The sequence below is a fragment of the Alternaria burnsii genome (genome assembly GCF_013036055.1).
Source record: "Alternaria burnsii strain CBS107.38 chromosome Unknown 698, whole genome shotgun sequence".
In the NCBI taxonomy this organism is placed as follows: domain Eukaryota; kingdom Fungi; phylum Ascomycota; class Dothideomycetes; order Pleosporales; family Pleosporaceae; genus Alternaria; species Alternaria burnsii.
Window position 1 is genome coordinate 911,019 of NW_024066111.1, and position 21,516 is coordinate 932,534.

Below are 21,516 nucleotides of genomic sequence, written 5' to 3' on the forward strand. Positions count from 1 at the left end.
TTAGTATATTTCTTTGCGTACTTCCCATTCAAAGAGGCATCTGTACACTACAGCAGAGGCTGCTCGAAGCTGTTGTACTATATTCTTAGAGTCAACTCCAATTCATCTTCGTGAAACGTCGAATTGTCGTGGTCATTTCATATTATATAGAACGCAAGTTATAACACAACACCAAAACGCCATACTGTTCCGTGTCCTACCAGCTAAGCGGTCCATGCTCAGATTTCATCTAGCCATACAGCTGCTCGAACTCGGAGATAGGATGCCTTGGGCGCCTCTCTTGACCTCCATGCAGGATTGCATCCAGTTCGTCTCTGAACTGGGTTGGGTTGAGCACAGGATTCGCAACCTTTGGCCGACTGGGCATTCCCCAGGCTGCCTGACTATTCTCCTCGTCCATTTCCTCGCGCAGGATCTTGACCTGCTTCTTCATCTCGATCCACAGTTCCAGCTTATCGAATTCCGCGTCCGATGTTGGAGTAGGATCGGACAGGTCACCGAAGGGCAATTTTCGTGCGAAATTGGCATGCAGTGTACCGAGGGCTGATTTCATCGGATCTTGGGGACCTGACCACCTCTCTGCTTCACGATCCGCCTCCTCGACGCTCTTACCGCCCCGAGCGGCGATAGCAAGTAGAGACGCGACGAAAGCCTCCTGCATATAAGCGAAGGAGAACTTGGGAGTAATCTCGGCGATCTTCTCGCAGAGCTCATCGGGGAAGTCAAGGTCCTTATTATCCTTGAGCTTTCCCTGCCAGAACTTGGCGTATTTTACGCGCTGATCGTAATCGGGGTTGGGGAAGTAGTATTTGCGATCGAAGCGGCTAGGCCTTTTGGCGATTCCCGGGTCCAGTCTGTCCAAGTGGTTCGTTGAACCAACCATCAAGATGCCGTCATTGGACTTGAGACCGTCCACTTCATTCAGGAAGTATGATCGGACGCTGTCATTGACGATTGAGTCTAGATCTTCGAAGACAAGATAGCATGGGGCTTCTTGACGGGCTTTGCCAAAAATTTGCGAAAGAGAGTATTCAGGGCCCCCGAAAGATGAAAGCGTGCGAACATAGAGGGTCGGGACGGCGAGTCTCGAGTCTCCCTGCACGCCGCGCTGGTAAAGGCTGTGCATCATGGCCTTGATGCTGATGGTCTTGCCGTTTCCTGGAGGTCCGTAATAGATGACGCCGCGCTTCCACGGCACCTTTAGGTCCTGGTATGTCTGCTGGCCATCGAAGAAGTTCTCCACGTCGGAGATGAGTGCCTTCTTCATGTCCTCGTCGAGGATGACGCTTTCCCACGAGCTCTTTTGTACGGAGTTGTATAGCTCTGCACTCTTCTGCCAGTAACCGCCATCAAAGACCCAGACCTCATTGTGTAGCTCGCTGCCCCACTTTGTTGCGTCCTTGATCAACTCATTGACTTTGTGCTCTGCATTGGAGAGGATGTAGTGGAATGTTGGGTTTGGGTACGACGACCCCCCGTCGCGGCCTTCGGCAACGTAAAGGATAGCCTCCTGGTCCTTCCATTTGTACATGTATTTGCCAAAGATGACACGCTCGACCATGTTTCCGGGGCTAGAGTCAAGTCTGTGAGCCGGTGGAGCGTACGAACGCCACTTGAGGCCGGGGCCGTATACCGGGTCTTTGACGACATCTTCGAGAGGCGTGGCCGTTGCGTGGCCGGCACCAGCGTAGGCGAGGAGGTTGAGCCTTCCCTGAGGCGCGACAACAAGATCGAGGTTGGGATATTGTGAGCGGATAGCTTCAACGAGTACGATGTCCGTGTTGACGCGCTTGCCTGATGAGTGGTCGAAGTAGGAGAGGCTGGCCATGTCCTCATGGGATACGTTGTTGCTGTTGTTGCTGTCTGACATGGTGGGCTGGCAGACGATCTGGTGTTGGGTTGGGATTTCGAGTCTTCAGTGACAGGTGTTAAGGGATAAAGCCATCAACCGTCGCCGTGTCTGCCTAAACACCGAGTTCAGGCAAGCAAGCAGGCAGGCAAGCTCCACGGGTAGCGAGGCGAAGCTAGCTCTCGCAGCTTCCCCGCGCTAGGAGTGGATCGCCCACCCATTACGTAGCCGGCGTTGCGCCATGAAACCCGCCTCAACACCAAACCAAATATCTCGAGCATTCTCCAAGCCGAGGGTTGACGCTCCTGTTGACGAGCTCGGACGCCTTTGCATCCTCTTCGGCCTTCCTCTGCTTACCGGTGCCTGGGTTGGTAGCGAGACGCGCCAAGTTGGTACCAAGCCGGCAGAGAGTGACAAGAAACGCCACGTTCCTGCCCTTGTACTGTTTGTTGCAACGTCTTCTCATCTCTTCGACTCCAGGTCTCATGCTTCTGAGTCGCAATTGTTGACTGAAAGCGGTGACAGTACTAAGTAAAGTCAGCAATCACTGATTGACATGACGGACGTTGCGATAATGGGCTACTGCTCTGAGCCACATGAAATAACAGTCCTAGACAACTACAGACAGTAATTTCCATGTTGGTATCGCTGTAACGTAAAGACGAGTGGTATGCACAGAGTGGCGCGATACCCAGTGATACCCAGTGATCATCGTGCGCAAGATGAACTCTGGCTCAGGCATTCTCGAGAGTCCACAGCGCAGTTGGGAAACCACCAGTGGTGCGAGGTGTTCTTCGTCATTGGCCATCAGATGTTACACGACGTGCTACATCACCTGATGGCTACTACTCAAACTCGTAGCATATCGGCTGAACGTACACTACTAACTCCCGGTTGTTGCGTGCGTGGAAGGTTGCCGGAAGACCGCGGGAAGTAGTTGGCTCCTCGGTCCTCCATAGTGGCGAGGCTTTCTTTCCGCTCTCCCAGCGTCCTGACTCCTGGCACGCTCTTACGCAGGGTCGAAGTGGAGTCCCCAGATCTCGCCCAGGTCCCTCTCCACAATCTGAGTGGACCCTACTTCCTCGTTTCCGAACCCTTGTGCGAAACCAGCATGGACATAATCGGCTACAGCAGCCAAACACAAATTCTTTATACCAACGCTACAACAAGCCACTGGTCAAACACCATTAGTGAACATGCGATACGTTGAGAAGGGTCGCTTCCATGATCGGTTCAACAATTCGCAACACCTTTCCTTTTTCCATGCAGGTACCATACAACGCCTCGGAAGCACTGTCCGGGCAGCCGCTTGACCTCCTCGTCGTTAAGAACAACAGCAACGGACTTGCGCAATGCGCATGTTGACGCACTTCTTTTGACCACCATTGACTGAACATGTCCGAAGGAATTGCTTTGTTTTTGATGTTGTGGTCAAGCCTGGTAACCGCCGCAAAGTATCTCAAGCAATGCCACTCCAATGAAAGTAATCTGTGTGGAGGAAAAACTAGTGTCGGTCTTCATCGTGTGTTGGATTGGCTCCCATGGTGATGGGTCAAATAAGACATGCATGTCAGTTGCGCAAAACAATATGATGGCGCGATTCAGATGCAATTTAGGCTAATAGACCAATGTAAGATGCATCCTCGATACATCAAAGAGAGAAACTAACTATCTCTCTAGGGCAGAGTACTTCTTCCCACCACAACAATCGTATAAGAGCTATAGATACATAGATAGAGAATCTAGAAGTCTACAATGCTATCGATTCTTATGAAAATTCTTGCTAAGAACTAATGTAAGCTGCAGTGTAAGAGCCTATTACCTCTGTGTTCGGTTTCTCCCTTGCTTTCCAACGCAAAGACGCTGCTGCCCAGACAACACAGACAACAAGTGAGCAATGCAAAAGCCCTGAGACAACACTGATCGCATCTATCTGCCAACATACCAGTCCTGTCGCGGAGACAACGGACACGGAACGGCAGGATGCAGGTGCAAATGACTTGACAGCTGCTCCCGCTGGTCCGAAGGATCGCAACAGCTAGCCTGCGTCTCAACCGCAGTCTAGGATGGGTGGTAAGATGCTGCTCCACTTGCGGCCCCATGCAGCCCCGGACGACCAGGGAGATGGCGGCTTCACACCACGCTAGGGTCCTCAATCCCACAATTGATGAACAGACTTTTCTGTTCGTCGTTTTCTGAATGACGATTTCAAATCCAGTTATTCAGCATGTGTATAAACCTTTCGACGGCGCGTCTCCTTAGCTCTACCAGAGTTTCATCATGTCATGATATTGGAAGATGCCGGTGGCTTATGCCGAGGCTCTTGGACAAAGCTTAGCCACCTTACCTCATGCATAAGATCATCATGCCGTTTCCTCCGCGGCCTCTGGGGATCCCAAGTTTCAAAGCACGCCCAATAAATCATTTAGAGAGCCACGGAGCGTGTTGTGGCTGTTTCCAATACAAAAGCGCCGACGCTCAAATAGCAGCGCAAATACCAAGGGGACGGCTGCGTTCATATCATGTTCCAATATCGCACCCGCGATATCCGGCATCCTAGCCCAGCAGGCAGAGAATGAGTGTCCACATTGGAGGTTCGCGTACACCCATGGAAGGGCAGGACGCCGACTTCGCGTCTAACTACTCCGAGCAAATTGAGCGTTGGTGCACTGACTTGAGCTCCACTCCTTGCACGCGTTTCTCGCAGGGGCACTCCTCCAGGGTAAACATGCAGTCAGACCGCTAACATGCAAATACCAATAGCGGTCTGTGTGTTATACGATGTTTCGAAGACTCATGCTCGCGATGTCTGCCGTTTCTGCGTTCAAAACACTGGATGGAGGCTGATGTGTCATGATCACAAGCAGCGATGATGTAATGCTTGGTACTTGAGTGGCGATCAGCACTCGGGAATTGGAGCAGCACATCTCATTTCTCCGCGTCATCGCAGCAGCGAGGCCGTTCTAAACAAGACAAATTACTGTTGGATCGGTTGGCGCACCACTTGCGATCCTCTTTGTCGATGTCCATCCGACCTCGGCAAGGTAGCTTTTAACGCCGATCACACGGCGCATGGTGGCTTGAGTTGGTCTGATTGTCGTTCGTCCGCTCACCGTGCCCTCACTTGATTGACACGCTTGTGGAGACGCATGCTGTCCTTTTACCCGGGATGGAGAGGCGTCTATGAGAAACTGCCATGAGTGGCCCGCTTTAGCACCTGTTTGGAATTCTAATTACCTACCCTTAGTCGCGGGCCTAGCACCAGTATGGGACGACGGCTCATGGCACACGTAGATGGACCATGCTTCCCCTGCGAGGTCTGGTCTGGACATATATCAGTCTCTCCGCTCCCCCAGAGTGGGCTTGCTGTCTCCTTCCCCAGACTCTCTCCCCATTGACCCATCTCGAGCTAGTCCGAACTACAGTCAACCATAGTAGACATCATGGCGACAGCTCGTGAGCACAACGACACCGTGGTAAGCGCGTCACGAGCCCTTGGCAACTTCAATTCTAACCACCATCACAGCGCGGTCCAAGTTTCGAGAAGACCACCAACGGTACCAGCGCAATGGACCACGCAGCGACCAACGGCGCAGGACTCCCTAAGCAAAGGGCTCCATACGACTATGGCGGCAACCCTCTTGCTCACGTCGCTACGAACGACCCAGACCTACGCCTTGCAGCCTTTGGTGGTGAATTCCAGCCCGGTCTATACAGGCCGCCGAACCGCAAGTTCGCTAACCCAGCTCCCCTGGGTCTGTCGGCTTTCGCTCTGACTACGTTTGTCCTTTCTTTGATCAACGTCAACACTCGCAGTATCGGTCACCCCAACATTGTTGTGGCTCTTGCATACGGTTATGGAGGCCTCGTCCAGCTTTTGGCCGGCATGTGGTATGTACTACTATACAATGCTTGAATGCTCTATCTGACAAGGAACAGGGAAATGGCTGTTGGTAACACATTCGGTGCTACTGCTCTGTCATCCTACGGTGGTTTCTGGATCGCCTTCGCTATCGTTCTCACTCCCGGTGGATTCGCCATTGAAACATCTCTCGTCGAAGAGGGCGAATTCTACGACTCGTTCGGTCTTTTCCTCATGGGCTGGTTCATCTTCACCTTCATCCTGCTTCTCTGCACGCTCCGATCGACTGTGGCCTTCTTCTTCCTCTTCTTTACCCTCGACATGGCTTTCCTCCTGTTGGGAATTGGCTACTTGAACGCCGATGCCGCCGGTCCTCAGGGCGACTGCATTGTTGCTGGTGGTGCCTTCGGTCTCATGGCCGCCTTTGCCGCCTGGTATAACGCACTGGCTGGTATTGCGGACAGCTCCAACAGGTCAGTCTTTGACTCTCTGTACCATGTTTGTGACTCATGTGCTGACTCTTTCTTTACAGCTTCTTCGTTATCCCCGTAGCTCACTTCCCCTGGTCTGAGAAGGGTCGCGAGCGTCGCAACAAGGTTGACAACTCGTCTGCCCGTGAGCACCAAGCATAAAGCTGTGCATAGAGTGTACTCGCTATAATCATGCGTCGCTTTTTCGATGCAATCAGATGAGAAACGGGAAGACGTTATCACGGGTCGGCAATGAATATGCCGAAGTTGATGACCGTCACATGGGATGATACCCATGACGGATATGTATACTTTTAATATCGATTTTCAATACCCATTGTTGAAGAGGAGAGTCTAAATCAAATGTCACGATGCGATACGTTGTAACAAATCCACGATGCTAATTTATAACTATCGCAACATGCAAGTTGATCCGTCTTCCCCAGAGTTTCCGCTCCAGCGTAGCAGAGCAGTCCCTGCCTAAGTACTCCTTCCTACTACAACGAAGCGCATTAGAACTATGTAGACATACATAGAGAATCTAGAAGCCTACAACACTATTAATTTCTATAATATCTCTTGTTAGAGGCTAATGTACGCTGCAAAGTAGAGCTTACTATCTCTACCTGTTCGGTTTTTCTCTTGTATAGGGTGATTGTATGGGGTGAGAGCATACGTTCCCCGCATTGCAGTCTAGACTACTGCAGTCTCCGGATTTGAAATCTTCCAATATTTCCCCTGCCGTGAGCATCGGTCGATTCACTCACCAAGAGGCATGGCGCACGTCACAGCATAGCGGCTGTGGCTTACCTTGGCGTGGCGTGAGATCGGGCGGTATAAGCGTTTCCACCCAAGAGTCCTTTGCTCGGCTGAGGTCAGAGGCGCTTACATGTCCGCTGTCTGTCAGGTTGCGCTCACACCATGACGATGGTGGTTGGACGGCTGAAGAAGGAACGCATGATGAGGCATTGAGAAACTTTTTTTCCAAGTTGTATTAAATCCCAAAATCTACTCTAGAAATATATGTTGTCACTTTAGTAAATCTTCATCACAGGCCTATATACAAACATTTGGCATGCAATATGGATTAGGTACAGTTGAGGAGAAAAGATTTCCTCTGTAGGTTGGAGTATGCATACGGGAGAAATTAAACACCGCTTAGGGCAGAGTACTTCTTCTTACTGCAACAACGCGCATTAGATCTATATAGGTATAAATAGAAAGCCTAGAGGATTACAATGCTGTCGATCTTTACAAGTTTTCTTATCAGGAGACAATGTAGACATTAAGACATACTTTATCATTTCTGTGGCTTTGTAGATGTTGGCGGTGTTTTGATCGTGTTGTTGCTCGTGATACTTCTGTTTGCTGTGTATAGCAGTCACATGTGTTTTTACGCACTGGTCCGCAGGTTTTTACCCTCAAGATGCAATGCATGCTTTGCTAGTGTACACCCTAGTCCCGCCTGCTACTTCTACTCCTGCTGCGAGTCCTGCTTCTTGACCGACTCAGTTGTCCCGGACTGCGACTCCTTCCCCGATCCCGGCTATCATAACTGCGACTTCTGCTGCGACTTCGACTATCGTAACTTCTGCTCCTGCTCCTGCTTTGATAACTCCTGCTCCTATAACTCCTTGCGCTTCCATCACTTCTTCTGTCTAAGTCCTCATCCAGCTCATCAATCTCATCGCCCAACGGACTCTCCCTTGGCTCCAGCATGTCCAAATCCTCCAGGTTCGCCCGTGACGGCAACTTCCACAGACTCGTCGCGCATATCCGGTCTTTTGTAAGGAGATCGTCGATAAACTGATCAACATGTGTGAGTGTAAAGGCGTCTTTGAGACGTCGCTTTATCTTGCGGTAATCGGTGAGAAGGGGTTCGAGGGTCTGGTAGATTTCGACGGGCTCCCAAGCGAGGCGAATGTAGAAGGCGGCGAGGCAGCGCAGGTACTTGAAGTCGCCGAGTTTGCCTGCTGCGTTCAGGTCCAGCGCTTTCTTGGTTGCGTCTTCGTCTTCTGATGTGTGGCCGTTCTGCTCCTTCTTGACCTCGGCGTCTTGGCCCTCGTCGTCCTCATCGTCGCGAAAGTTCAGGTATTCTAGTATAATCTCCTTGTCCGGCACTAGTTGCAGCATCTTGAAGGCCAGACACAAGAATGGCGTAGGCTTGCCGGTAATGCCTGTTGTGCCGCCGATGAACTTGAGGTCTGCGGCGCGATCGCATAACGTCGCAGCGTTCAGACCGAAACATTGCTCCTTCCAGTAGTACGACTCGGTGATGCGCTCACGCACACCCTTTTCGAAGAGTAGCGCGGGGTTCTGCCCTCTGATGAGCGCTCCGCGATAGCCTCTGTCGTCGAGAAGCGCGCTGGCGTCTGCGCGGTCGAACTGGGGTTTTGACATGTGGATGCGCCTTGGCAATCTTGCGATACGGGGTTCGAGGTTCGACAAGTAGCTTCGTTCGTGCGCGTAGTATAGTGAGGTCCGGGTGCGTGCTGGGAATCAAGGTCGCGCAATGGTCGCGATAATTTGAGCCGGGGTCTTGCCAGCTCCCAGAGTATCGATAGTTGCCCACTCAACGCCAACGATCAACATGCAGCCCTATGAACATCTAGATCCACCAGGGACGTCACACCAGTTGTCGGCCTGCGCTCTCCTGCATAAACTACTCTTGACGTTCTACATGCACACTTCTAGACTGTCATAGTATTCTTATACCCTTTGTTTTCAGCGTTCACTTCTAGCCATGGGAAGACTGCTCCTTTCTTCTAGCCAGGTTGGCGTTATCCTGTCGGCAACAATTGGTACGTATGGTCCACAACGGACCGAAGACCTGCATTGCTGATGCTGCCCGTAGTTCTTCTCTTCACACTTGCACTCTTCCTTTCCGGTTGGGTGTTACAACAACGATACGTACACTCTCTGCAGGCGGCCATAAAACCACGGTTACCCAAGCCTTTACCGCCTCCGAAACCGATAGAACCCCCGACATTAGATGCGAAATGGGCGAGACCAATAGGCAGCCGGCCAGAGGTGGACGATACCTATGCTCAATATATCGCAGGCCAGACAATGGACTGGAGCAGGCTGGGCTACGTGCAAGTCGTGAGGGAACACGTAGAACTATGCAGTGCAGTAATGCTCCTCTCCGACTTGCACAGAATGAAGAGCCCCGCGAAGAAGATATTGATGTTTCCGAAACCTTGGCTTGTGGAGTCAGAAGATGAAAAATATGGACCGCAAATGTCGACCACACGGCGTTTGCTGAGGACAGCGGCGAGGCGGTATGGCGTCACTTTGATGCCGATGGAACCTATAGTGGAAGGCGCAGATGGTGAGTCTTGAGCTGAGGAAGCCACGCTCTGCCAGTGACTGACAGCATCAGACACACTCCCCTCGTCCTATTCGCTAGCAAGTCTATATTCACTGGTAGACTACGAGCGCATACTCTACCTCCAAGGCCCAGGCGTACTTCTCGATGCATCGGCTTTGGACTCATTGCTGGCTTTCTCCAAGTCGGAGCCCATGGCCGCGTACCCCGCCACACCAGAACGAACAGACCTGTCGACATCGCTTCTGATGATACATCCATCGCAGCAGAGCTTCAATCAGCTGAGAGCAATGCGCGCGTCGAAGCCGACATCTGATCTGAACATGTTCCGGAAGACATTTACGGTTCCAGACTCTTTGATTTCAGAGTGGTCATTGTCAATGGGCAACGTCGTCTATGAGTCGCAGAATCTGCGCAACGTTGTCGACGATTTCAATGCGACGGCATTCGAAAAGATGACAACGTTTGTGAGACTGTCGGATCCCGAGATACCAGGACCGGAGTACGACGTCCCATACTCGGAACGCGCTAAGCTACGACCGCAGAACGAACAAGCACAAGAAGCATGGAGCAAACTCTACGAACGATTCCGGCAGCGACGCATGGAAGTGTGCGGCCTTGATCTGGAGACGTACCAGCCGATCATGGTCTCTGGTGGGGCTGATGAAACGAGCGTGGTGGCTGATGAATTATGAAACGGCAAGGTTTTCTTTTGATGATGCAACGTATGCGATTTGGCAACTTTCGAGTCATGTTTAAATAATGAGGCTTCTCGGGTTGATGGTACAGTACATAGGGTCGGCGTTCGGTGTATCATGTGTGTTGGCGCGCATTGCTACGAGTTGATCGGTCTCGACGGTTCACCGTATACGAGGGAAAAACCGAACAGATATAGACATGACAAGCTTTATTTTGAAGCCTACATTATCTTCTAGTAAGAAGACTTACTAAGATTGATAGCATTGTAGTCTCCTAGGTTTTTAATCTATACCTGTGTAGCTCTATATATACTCTTTTGTAGTAGGAAGGAGTAGTCTTAAAGAGAAAGTTTGTTTTTTCTCTTTGATACGGTGGTTGGTCTGCTAGCTGTTCGCAGTATAGGCAGGCTGGGTATATCAGCAGGGCTAGGACTCGGGAGCCATGTTCCTCAATGCTGGGACGACCATGCCCAGAGGTACGCATGACGCAACAAGCGATGCTTCCCGCGCAGGCAGCCTACCTGGGCACGACACAGTGTAATGAATAGACGTGTTGAAGTTTGGATGCGGTGCATTCAACGATGTGGTATTGGTCAAAGGGCATTGACTGCAGCCAGCAAACACTGGCGCTGCGGGCGATCGAAACATGGTGCTTTGAGAGGGCCTGCTTGGGTCATGTTGCCAATGTCGCCCGCTCGTGGTAGCTTCGACGCTTCTTCCCCGCGAGCGAGCCTCTACTGTCTAGCCCAACCTCCACCCATCAACTAGCCCAAAGCTTGCCCGCCCACGCCGCAAACACTCCTTGACCAACGCCATCCTTACCCTGCTCCTGTGCATGTCCGCGCATCCGCACGCACTCTGAGCGCATCAATTGCAGCCCTCTGCGCCGCCCAACATCGTCCCGAGCTCCCCACGCATTCCTGGCCGCTGCTTGCTGAGATCGCCGGAGCTGCGTCCAGGAACAGGCAGGGCAGGGCCGCCGCATTCCTCGAGCCGCCCCTCCAATGCCTACTCTGGGCTTCCTCAAGAAGAAGCGGACGAAGGACTCGAACGGCTCCAAGGACCTCGACTCGCCGACTTCGCCCATCAAGGACAGCAACTCGCCCATCACGCCCACGACATCGCGCAAGTCGGGCTCCTTCCACCTCCACAAGACCAAGACGAACGAGTCTCTCACCAACACCACAAGCAACACCAGCACCACGGCCGCGGCCGCGCCTGCCGCAGACAGCAAGCCGGCCGACTCGATGAACCCCGCCTACGCCCAACAGCAGCAGCAGCAGCCGCAGCAGCAGCAGCAGTTTGGCGCCAGTCCGCAGTCCAACCCTACGCCATCGCACAATGTCCCTAGCATACAGAATCTGATACACCCCAACAACACTAGCTCGCACCAGTCGGCCCCTAAGAATGGCGGCGCCGTGCAGTTCCAGACTCAGCCGCTTAACCAGACCCGTGTCACCAAGGGCAAGTACTCGCTGACCGACTTCACCATCCAGCGGACGCTCGGCACGGGTAGCTTCGGGCGAGTGCATCTCGTTCAGTCCAAGCACAATCAGCGCTTCTATGCCGTCAAGGTGCTGAAGAAGGCCCAGGTGGTCAAGATGAAGCAGGTCGAGCACACCAATGACGAGCGGCGCATGCTGCAGCAGGTCAAGCATCCGTTCCTGATCACGCTGTGGGGCACCTTTCAAGATTCCAAGAATCTCTACATGGTCATGGACTTTGTAGAAGGAGGTGAGCTGTTTAGTCTGCTGCGAAAGTCCCAGGTATGTCGTACTTTACTTGTTCTTTGGCCTCGGAATATCTAGTACTGACTTCCCTAGCGCTTCCCAAACCCGGTTGCCAAGTTCTATGCCGCAGAGGTTACGCTGGCACTCGACTACCTGCACTCGCACAACATCATCTACCGAGACTTGAAGCCCGAGAACTTGCTATTAGATCGTCATGGTCATCTCAAGATCACTGATTTCGGCTTCGCGAAAGAGGTTCCTGACATCACATGGACACTTTGCGGAACGCCCGACTACTTGGCACCAGAAGTCGTCGCGTCAAAAGGCTACAACAAGTCTGTCGACTGGTAAGATACAATTTCTGTAAATATGATAATCGCGCTGACAACGTCAGGTGGTCGCTTGGCATCCTCATTTTTGAAATGCTGTGCGGTTTCACTCCCTTCTGGGACGGTGGCTCGCCAATGAAGATCTACGAAAACATTCTCAAGTCGAGAGTGAAATATCCACCATACATACACCCTGACGCACACGACTTGCTGCAGAAGCTCATTACACCCGATCTTACGAAGCGATTGGGCAACTTGCACGGCGGAAGCAAGGACGTCATGAATCATCCCTGGTTCGCCGAAGTGACGTGGGACCGATTACAGAAGAAGGACATTGATGCACCCTACGTGCCTCCTGTGCGAGCTGGTGTTGGCGATGCGAGTCAATTCGATAAGTATCCGGAGGAGACGGAAGCATACGGTCAGGCAGGAGATGACCCGTGCGTGCAGAGTCCTCCTTACACTGTGGATCACATTCTGACGTGTCCGAATAGTCATGGGCACCTATTTCCCGACTTCTAAACCCGTAATCGAAAAGAGATACGATAAGCCTCTCCTTCAAAATCCAACTAGGCACGGCGATTCCTGGTCTACGTACCCGTCGAAAGTCCGAGCCATTCGTCCTACCATACATACTACTCTGTCCTTGACTCTCCTAGTGCTCTCTGTACGTGCGACCGTGTTGCACGTGGAAACCTGTTTGATTGTGTCATCATTACTACTTGTTGATTCTTGGGCGCCGCTTGGATATGGTGTGGTGTAATCGTTAACGATGAACGATGACATGGATTTGTTGAACAGTATCCTGCCAATCAGGCTCGGTTGTGGGATCGTTATTGTGGCAAACATTACTACTTCTTTGCCGATACTTCGGTCTTGCCAATAGGAACGATGCGTGTATTAAACAGAAGAGAAGAGCAATGCAAGGCTTGAGCAGATAGCATCTTTACTACGCGTTCCCGTTGAATTCTCATCAAGTGAAAACAGTCCGAGATAAGTAAACAATAGGAGAGAAAAGGCAACAGCTATCATTGCGCGAGCTCCGTCGCATACTCATGGCCTATTGTCTATACACAAGTTTTGTTTTCCTCTTGTATAAGGTGTAGAGTCAAATAAAGATAAAGATGCGTAAATCAGAGGCAATGAAGTAGGCGATCTAGCAGATAAGGCGTAATAGAGTTGTGAGTATTTGAAGCTAGTAGTGATCGTAGTACTACTATCTCTAAGAGAGAAACTAATATAATAAAGCCTGTTAAGACCTTAGATATAAATAGTAAATCTAGAAGTCTACAATACTATTGATCTTTCTAGAACTTCTTCTTAGAAGCTAACTTAGCCTGTAAACTAAGGTATGTTGTTCTTATACCCGTTTGAGTTTTCTATTGTATACGATAGTACTATCACTACAAGGGCACTAAAATCGACGGGTATCACAAAATTGCCTGTTTGGGCAGTTATTAGTAGTAGACGTTATTCTAGAACAACGTAAACAGAGAAGCTAAGATTTCAAGCGAAAAGAGTTAATAGAATCAAAGGGTGCATTTGCGATAGCGGTTGAGACATAGATTGCTCTAGAAACTAAGTTTCTAATTACGCAAAAATTGCTGCGATCAACACTTTTACTAATAATTACCTGTCTAGACAATAGGTACTAGCGAACCTTAAGAGTAGTAACGTTAATAGATACTTTGCAAATAAAGCAATCTGTGCTACCTAGTAGGATACAAACCTTGTACAGATCCTTTTATTACACGCAAGACAGCGAGGTACCTAAGAGCCGCGATTGTATTCACTAAAAAGCTACTATAATCGATAGACATCCTAACTTACTTATTTAGGGAGTGTCTGCATAGTAAATTTTATAGATAAAATGCGCGTGCATAAAAAAGCAAAGATCTAGAATGTGTTTGAGATGGGCAAAAATTGGAGAATACTGTGCCGTAGGTAAGCTCCGCGATGACTTTGCTACCTGAGCAATGAGCTAACGATGTCTAAAGTAGAAGGAGCGAGACTTCGAAGAAAAGTGTCTTCTAGACGTAATTAGTACCTGAGAGCTAGAAAGGAACCTGTGTACTCTAGATAAAGAGCAAAAAGACGACCAGCAAAAGTCTATCTGTTCATACCAATCAGACAGCACAACATACAACAAGAAACAAGCATTGGCTAGGCATCTAGGTAGTCGTTTAATCTCTCTTGGCCGCATCATAAGTATATAAACACGGAAAGGGTCCGCGGACTCTTCGACTGCGTCACGGCCGTGCATTGCAAGCGTGGCGGCTTGACAGATGAACTTGTAGTTGACTATTGATTGCGTGGGGCATGGTCCCATCGACACAAAAGTAGAGCTATTGCCATATCTTTCTTCTCTGCGGCTTTCAGATACTTCCAAAGATACCGCGAATATATTTGTCCTATTGCGGTTGATATAATCCCCCGTTGAGCCTAGCAGCATGACATCACACGCACGCCAAGACGCTAGAGAGAAAGCGGGGATCTTAGAGGGAAAGAACCATGTATACGAGTATGGAACGACAACGACATCGCGACACGTTCGTTTCGATGCGAAAAAGAAAGAGACGTATGAGAACTACAACAATTTGATTGGATGGGATGATCTCTGTAAGCTCGACTTGATTCCACGTTGAAGACGACCGGCTAACATGTTCAACCCAGTGTCATGGCAGAGAGACAACGAATTCATCCTTACATCTCATCGGTGTGATCTCAACTGCACCATTAACGAAGTAGCGCCTACTGACAACAACTAGGCGAGCGACGTTTTCGTACCTCCGCTCTCTGAAGAGCGCCTTTGAAGTCCACAATGAGACGGTAAATATCTGGTCTCACATTCTGGGTACCACCGTGTTCTTCTTCATCGCAACCATTTTGTATTTTCCCACACGCCAGATTCGTGATGAAGGAGACAGTACAAATGGTGATGACGAAGCAATCTACGTCTACTTCGGTTCCGTCATAGCTTGTTTCTTCTTTTCGTTCATGTAAGTGCCTCTTAATCCTACGCCCACAGCTCTTCATACAAAAGAACTGCCGAGAATAACGATTGATAGTCACCACATATTCCTCGACCACAGTGAGCAAGTTCGCACTTGGACGGGCCGATTCGATTACCTTGGTATCGTAATTCCACTCTATGGTACGACCATTGCCAGTACGCACTTTGGGTTTCACTGCAAACCCTCATTGCAGGAAGCCTACAGTATTTTCGCTACTGTGACAGGCCTTGCCTGCGCACTCACAACTCTTCATCCGTCTTTCTCTGGTCCCCAGTCCCGCCATGTCCGCACTACGCTTTATCTCCTTCTAGGATCATCATCTTTCCTTCCAATCGTCCATGGGATCTGCCTCTTTGGTGTAGAGAATATGAATCGTAGAATGGGGTTGAGCTATTATCTTGGGTTGGGCCTGTGCCATGGTACCGGAGCCATGTTGTACGCTGCGAGGATTCCAGAGAGATGGCTTCCGAGGCGTTGCGACGTAGTAGGAAGTAGCCATCAAATCATGCACGTGCTAGTTGTGTGTGGTGCGGCGACGTACGGAGTGGGCGTTCTCGCGGCGAAGAGGTATTGGCAGACGAGAGGATGTGAAGTGTAGGTGTAAAAGTCACACAGATCTTCAGACCTCTGCTTCTCGTTAGCGGCTACCCCCTCAAAGTACACTATAAAAACAACGCAATCGCGACACTAAATTTGGTTAATACCGATTCGAGACTACGGGCAACAGAGCAACGAAACGACTGAGTGCCACTGTCCCAGGATGAGCGCAGAATCTCCGCGGGTGAGGCTCAACAGCTGCAGCTGAACCCACTGTGGGGCTTACCCACAATCTGCGCTACAACATACTTTCTCAAATTCTCGGAGAAGCTTCATCTTGATGCCAGAGCTGAGCGATTGAGATGACTTCTCCGGTCTTTCTCTCCGATGTCGCTTCAGCAGCGGCAGTACTGTTCACACGCCAGTACCCAGTTCCGGATTCTCCACCTGTGTAAGCTCTTGAAGATGCCGACGACCCCCAAATCTTTTGCGATGTCACGATGATCCAGAGGCCGTCGCAAAGTGTCGACCGGCCTTGGCACAAGAAAGTCAGATACCGTGATTCCAAAAAAGCGATGACGTTGCCGTGGATTTAAGACACCCAAGATGATATACCCTTCAGGATCATCGGTGTTCTCCAAGTCCCCTCGTGCATACTCCGTGTTCCCGGGGCGAATCCGCGGTCATGCGAGATAAGACACTGACTCCATTGATTGGCTCAAGCACGTTTCACAAGCACTCCCCCATCGTGATAGGAGCCGATGGACAAGAGGCAGAGCGATCTGAAGGCCAAATTGACAGATGAGAATTGTGCAACATGCAAATGCCTCCACCTGCTTAGTAGAGCTACGGTTGTACCAGCCGGTTGTCGCACCGCATCCAAGGGAGAAATTGAAGAGGTACGCCAAAGCTTTCTACTGCTCTACAGCCTACAACAACACTAATGTAATTATTATCTATGTAGATATCAAGGCTTAAAGTCTACGTTAACTTAGAATATCTAGTGTTACTCTATAATGTACTGTTGCAGACTGCAGCAGGGACGACTACTTACTCCCGCTCCTCGGAATTTCCCTTGTATACGGTAGCTCCTTATCGGGCCACGTCTCCACACGCACGCGGCAGACACACACGACACTCATCACACCAAGTTTACAAAAACATCTGAACACAAAAACAAAGTACATGTTGTTGATTCACGTGAGGTCCAGGGCTGACGGTTTAAGCTAGTGTTGTTCGCTGGCAGCACTTCCAGATGCTCTTGCGAGCGCCACCAGTTCGACACGTCTTGGTATACTTATGCCAGGAACAGGAAGTTATTGAGACAGAAAGCTATTTGCGACACAGGCATTTTGTCAAATACTGACCGCGGAAAAGCAGCAATTCATATTATCTTGAGACGTTCTGATAAGGATCCTTGTTCGCCTCGACTACTGTGAGTCTAGTCTCTCGCCTGGTTAGCGCCAAGAGATAAGAGAACGCCTTTGCCGTCCCCCACCATCCCGCGTCAAACCTCACTCTAGCGAACCACGACTCGTCGAATTGATATTCAGCCTCTTGTGCTCCAGCTTAGCCAGTCGACGATGAGATTCGATTCGCTGCAAGAGTATGTGGATCCCAAGTTAACGCCCCAGTGCTCATCGGAGACACCCTTTATACCCGAGCACGCGGCAAAGCATACTTTCTCCGAAGCATTGGGCTCGCAGCTGCTAGGTGTCGCCAACGAAGATAACGGATTCGCCAATATTACTGCATACAGGCACGGAGAAGTCTGATCTCACTTGGCCTGGGGAACGATTTACGCCACAACCTTAGCTGTGCGTCACTGTGCTTCACCGCGGAAGTACCATCTTTGGGAGTTTCTGTATCAACCTATATAACCTCTCGACTTCCGTTTGGAGTTGCAACTCCAGCAAGCGTCCGCTCCCGTTTCCTCGACCGTGCCTGTGAAGCATCACCAGCTGGTCATCCTTGTCTCTTTCTCTCCAGAAACATTAGCGACGCAGCAGGATTTGACCTTCCAGGTCGTGTACTTTATCATGCCGTTCGCCATTAGCATGCTCTGGTCGGCACCAGAGATCAACCCCTACAACAAGAAGGCCACTTCCATCCCTGTCCTGAACCCCATTAACAAGTATGGGCGTGTGTTTTTCTTCTCTTACCTGGGTTTCTTCATCGCGTTCTGGTCATGGTAAGTCCTTCCCCACATGTGGGTCTTTTCTACTGGAGCATGCTAACGATGTACAGGTACGCGTTTCCACCTCTGGTATGGCCACCCGCATCTCACGTCACTGTGCACATCAGTCCGACTAACACTTCCACAGCTGAGTAAGAGTATCAAGGCGGACATGCATTTGTCGCAGAACGAAATCGCCAACTCCAACATCGTCGCGCTATGTGCAACACTACTGGTCCGCTTCATTGCGGGACCTATGTGCGATCACTTTGGCCCACGCGTCACCTTTGCATCGCTGCTATTCGCTGGAGCTATTCCAACCGCTCTTGCTGGCACTGCTCACAATGCAATGGGTCTTTATTTTATCCGTTTCTTCGTCGGTATTCTTGGCGGAACTTTCGTGCCCTGCCAAGTTTGGACTACCGGCTTTTTCGACAGGAACGTCATTGGAACTGCCAATGCTTTGGTCGGAGGTTGGGGTAACTCTGGTGGTGGCATCACATAGTAAGTGTCACGTTACAATCTACCAAGGCTTTCACTAATGCCTTCCAGCTTCGTCATGCCCGCCATCTACGATTCACTCAAGGCTGACCAGGGTCTCTCCTCTCATGTCGCATGGAGAGTATCCTTCATTGTTCCCTTCATCATGATCACAGCCTGTGCCCTCGCTCTTCTACTGCTGACCGATGATACGCCTACTGGAAAGTGGTCTGAGCGTGGTGCTACCGTCGTGTCCAATGCAGACCAGACAGTGGGCCACCACGCGTCTGTTGTTCCTACAACTGGAGCTCTGGACGACAAGCCTGCGACTACCGGGTCGATCTCCTCTAGTGACGAGAAGAAGCAAGAGCGACCAAACTCCGATGTCGAGTCCGGTCGCGGCGATGTCCAAATCATGGACGAGTTCCAACACGAAGTTGTCGTCAAGCCTACTTTGAAGGAAGGACTCAAAGTCATGTTCTCGCTCCAAACACTGATGCTTTGCTCGGGCTACTTCTGCTCTTTCGGTGGTGAATTGGCCATCAACTCCATTCTTGGTGCTTACTATTTGAAGAACTTCCCCTACCTTGGTCAAACGCAGTCTGGACGATGGGCAGCCATGTTCGGTCTTCTGAACATTGTTACCCGACCACTCGGTGGCTTTACCGCCGATCTCATCTACAAGGTCACCGGTCGCAACCTTTGGGCGAAGAAGTTCTGGATTCACTTCGTCGGTGTCATGTCTGGAATCCTTTGCATTGTCATCGGTAAACTAGACCCACACAACTTGAGCGAGCTGATTGGTCTTGTCGCTGTCATGGCGATCTTCTTGGAGGCTGGTAATGGTGCTAACTTTGCACTTGTACCTCATATCCACCCTCACGCTAATGGTATGTCTATTCCCTCACCATGACATGGAAAGCTTACTAACTATTCGAAAGGTATCCTTTCTGGTATTGTCGGCGCGACTGGTAACTTTGGTGGTATCATCTTCGCCATTATCTTCCGCTACCACAAGACGAATTATGCGCAAGTGTTTTGGATTATTGGCATCATGATCATTGTGCTTAACTGCATGTTCATGTGGGTAAAGCCTATTCCCAAGGGGCAGATCGGTGGTCGTTAAGGTCCATTCATGTTTTGTGTCTGTTGTTTAGCGTCTTGTACATATGATACCTCTGTTGATCGTACTCTACAATTTCTAAAGTATGAAAACTAAAGTCTTTTGATTGTGAACTATTCTTGTCAATTCTTTATGCTCACTCTTGGTGTGCGCAATCTTCTACCGTTTCTGTGTTGCTCACCGTACCGTTTACTCCATCGAGAACACTATCAGTCTGTGAGCATATCGACATGAAGGTTACAAGCACTGCAAGAAGGATTGCGTTCACCAGCTCGCTCATCAAGACCCTCGTGGAGGCAGAGGCAAGAGCAAAAGCAGAGACCATCACTCCCAAGACTGCAAAGAAGAACGAGCTTTATTGTCAAGTCAACGAGATGGCTGCTTTAACAAGTCCCTATCTTACCGGCGGGGATCCCGTTGATGCTGGAAGAGATGCTCGGTGGTCCGAGACGTAACAAGTCGCTCGACATATTATTAAGTGGTCATGCCATCACCGACCAAAACAAGGCAGAAGAGGCCGTGAAGGACATTAAAACAAGTAACCGGAGTTAAAAGACACGATAGAGTACATCCTACCTCTCCTCCTACAACAATGTATGTTAACGGTTGTAGTATAGATATGAACGGTCTAGAAGCCCACAATGCTCTTAGTCTTTTTGAGGTTGTCTTTTAGAAACTAATGTAGGCTTCAAGGTAGGGCATTGTGTCTCTATACCTATTTTGTCTTCCTCTTGTATGCGGTACTACACCGGAATGGTATACTTAGAGTCCTGTCGCCAAACTCGAAATAACATTATGCAAGGTATTCAAGCTTTCCAATTCTATAGCCCAACTGGAATACATGTACCTCCCCAATACGATCGAGCCTTCATCATCACATCGACCAGATTCCTCCGACGCGCAGCCAAGACAGAGGTTCTGGAGGAGTCGTCCACGCTGTTGGAAGACGTCGAGATGCAAATCGGCGAGACAGTCGTCGATACGGACACAGCGAATGAAGATGTGGAAGCTCCACAGGTACGCGACTTGCTGGAAGCCATCGTCCAAGAGCTAGAAGCTATCCACGGACAGTATCTGAAGGACATGCAGTTTCTAAAGAGCTACTATGGAGGATCACACTTGACCGCCGACTCCCTAGAGGTGGTCATGGCTCGACTGGCAGCAACTGCTGATCTCGATACTGCTAGATTGAGCATCGCTCAAATGTTCCATCAAGTTGTTGAAGAGGTCGCCGTAGCTGGAACCGACTTCCCCCGAAGATCGCGCGACTTCTCTAAGCCACTGAGACAATGCATGGATAGTCTCGACGACGACGATGACGAAGATTAAGTGGACAGCATCTGAATTGGCTCTATCGTCTTGGACAATAGGCCGAAGCATAGAGGGTGTGGGTGAATTTCATGTTCAGGGTAGCAAGCGGAGATGCGCCTCATTCTGGCCAAGTTTCTGATTCAGTTTGACTTTGTGCAGCATAGCGACCCGAGAAGACTCGTTATACAAAAATGTTCTGAGATAGTCTGCTACGTCCGGGAAACGTAGATAACCAACCACCGGTGAATGCAATATCCAAGATAGCAAGACGTGCGATGGCGATTGCTTGACTTCCAGGTAAGCGCGTAGAGATTATGGCGAGAACCAAGGTTTGGGGCTGTGCAATTTCATGCTAAGTGCGCTTAACTCAATACGTACTAGACATGGAACTGCACTTTCGGTGCCGGTCAGCTGAACCCCTGCTTACTTTTGCACACCGCAACCTTCATCCGTCGTTATAACCGCAGCATATATCCAGAATCGCACAATGGCTTCTCTGGAACAGAGCTCGATCTACCTGGATCCAGTAGCAAGTTCATACAAGCCGAATACTCTCACTAGGCAGCCACGCGCGCACCGCAGCTTTCCGATCGCACTTTCCCACTTTAA

General features: G+C 50.2%; 9 protein-coding genes across 9 annotated transcripts; 7 read left to right on the forward strand and 2 right to left on the reverse strand.

Moving 5' to 3' along the window:
• Positions 1 to 229: 229 nt before the first annotated feature.
• Positions 230 to 1,870, reverse strand: GT037_004466 (p-loop containing nucleoside triphosphate hydrolase protein; the record flags this gene model as incomplete). The annotated part of the gene is made up of 1 exon (XM_038929513.1): positions 230 to 1,870. One exon carries the CDS (start codon positions 1,868 to 1,870, stop codon positions 230 to 232), a length of 1,641 nt encoding a protein of 546 aa, XP_038787785.1.
• Positions 1,871 to 2,090: 220 nt separating this feature from the next.
• GT037_004467 (uncharacterized protein) lies at positions 2,091 to 2,384 on the forward strand (the record flags this gene model as incomplete). Its single annotated transcript, XM_038929514.1, has 1 exon — positions 2,091 to 2,384. The coding sequence occupies one exon, from the start codon at positions 2,091 to 2,093 to the stop codon at positions 2,382 to 2,384; it is 294 nt and encodes a 97-aa protein (XP_038787786.1).
• Positions 2,385 to 5,292: 2,908 nt separating this feature from the next.
• Positions 5,293 to 6,343, forward strand: GT037_004468 (glyoxylate pathway regulator; the record flags this gene model as incomplete). The annotated part of the gene is made up of 4 exons (XM_038929515.1): positions 5,293 to 5,325; positions 5,376 to 5,740; positions 5,789 to 6,184; positions 6,244 to 6,343. 4 exons carry the CDS (start codon positions 5,293 to 5,295, stop codon positions 6,341 to 6,343), a joined length of 894 nt encoding a protein of 297 aa, XP_038787787.1.
• Positions 6,344 to 7,636: 1,293 nt separating this feature from the next.
• On the reverse strand, positions 7,637 to 8,581 carry GT037_004469 (prp38-domain-containing protein; the record flags this gene model as incomplete). The annotated part of the gene is made up of 1 exon (XM_038929516.1): positions 7,637 to 8,581. The coding sequence occupies one exon, from the start codon at positions 8,579 to 8,581 to the stop codon at positions 7,637 to 7,639; it is 945 nt and encodes a 314-aa protein (XP_038787788.1).
• A 343-nt stretch (positions 8,582 to 8,924) lies between these two features.
• Positions 8,925 to 10,204, forward strand: GT037_004470 (glycosyltransferase family 8 protein; the record flags this gene model as incomplete). The annotated part of the gene is made up of 3 exons (XM_038929517.1): positions 8,925 to 8,982; positions 9,036 to 9,512; positions 9,564 to 10,204. 3 exons carry the CDS (start codon positions 8,925 to 8,927, stop codon positions 10,202 to 10,204), a joined length of 1,176 nt encoding a protein of 391 aa, XP_038787789.1.
• Positions 10,205 to 11,211: 1,007 nt separating this feature from the next.
• Positions 11,212 to 12,788, forward strand: GT037_004471 (camp-dependent protein kinase a; the record flags this gene model as incomplete). Its single annotated transcript, XM_038929518.1, has 4 exons — positions 11,212 to 11,973; positions 12,031 to 12,284; positions 12,332 to 12,706; positions 12,761 to 12,788. The coding sequence occupies 4 exons, from the start codon at positions 11,212 to 11,214 to the stop codon at positions 12,786 to 12,788; spliced, it is 1,419 nt and encodes a 472-aa protein (XP_038787790.1).
• A 1,928-nt stretch (positions 12,789 to 14,716) lies between these two features.
• On the forward strand, positions 14,717 to 15,269 carry GT037_004472 (uncharacterized protein; the record flags this gene model as incomplete). The annotated part of the gene is made up of 3 exons (XM_038929519.1): positions 14,717 to 14,885; positions 14,940 to 14,982; positions 15,035 to 15,269. 3 exons carry the CDS (start codon positions 14,717 to 14,719, stop codon positions 15,267 to 15,269), a joined length of 447 nt encoding a protein of 148 aa, XP_038787791.1.
• A 69-nt stretch (positions 15,270 to 15,338) lies between these two features.
• On the forward strand, positions 15,339 to 15,878 carry GT037_004473 (uncharacterized protein; the record flags this gene model as incomplete). Its single annotated transcript, XM_038929520.1, has 1 exon — positions 15,339 to 15,878. A coding segment is annotated over one exon (540 nt), but the record flags the coding sequence as incomplete, so codon positions are not given.
• Positions 15,879 to 17,856: 1,978 nt separating this feature from the next.
• Positions 17,857 to 20,925, forward strand: GT037_004474 (high affinity nitrate transporter; the record flags this gene model as incomplete). The annotated part of the gene is made up of 7 exons (XM_038929521.1): positions 17,857 to 18,008; positions 18,065 to 18,083; positions 18,142 to 18,497; positions 18,546 to 19,363; positions 19,415 to 19,556; positions 19,868 to 19,986; positions 20,399 to 20,925. The coding sequence occupies 7 exons, from the start codon at positions 17,857 to 17,859 to the stop codon at positions 20,923 to 20,925; spliced, it is 2,133 nt and encodes a 710-aa protein (XP_038787793.1).
• Positions 20,926 to 21,516: the final 591 nt, after the last annotated feature.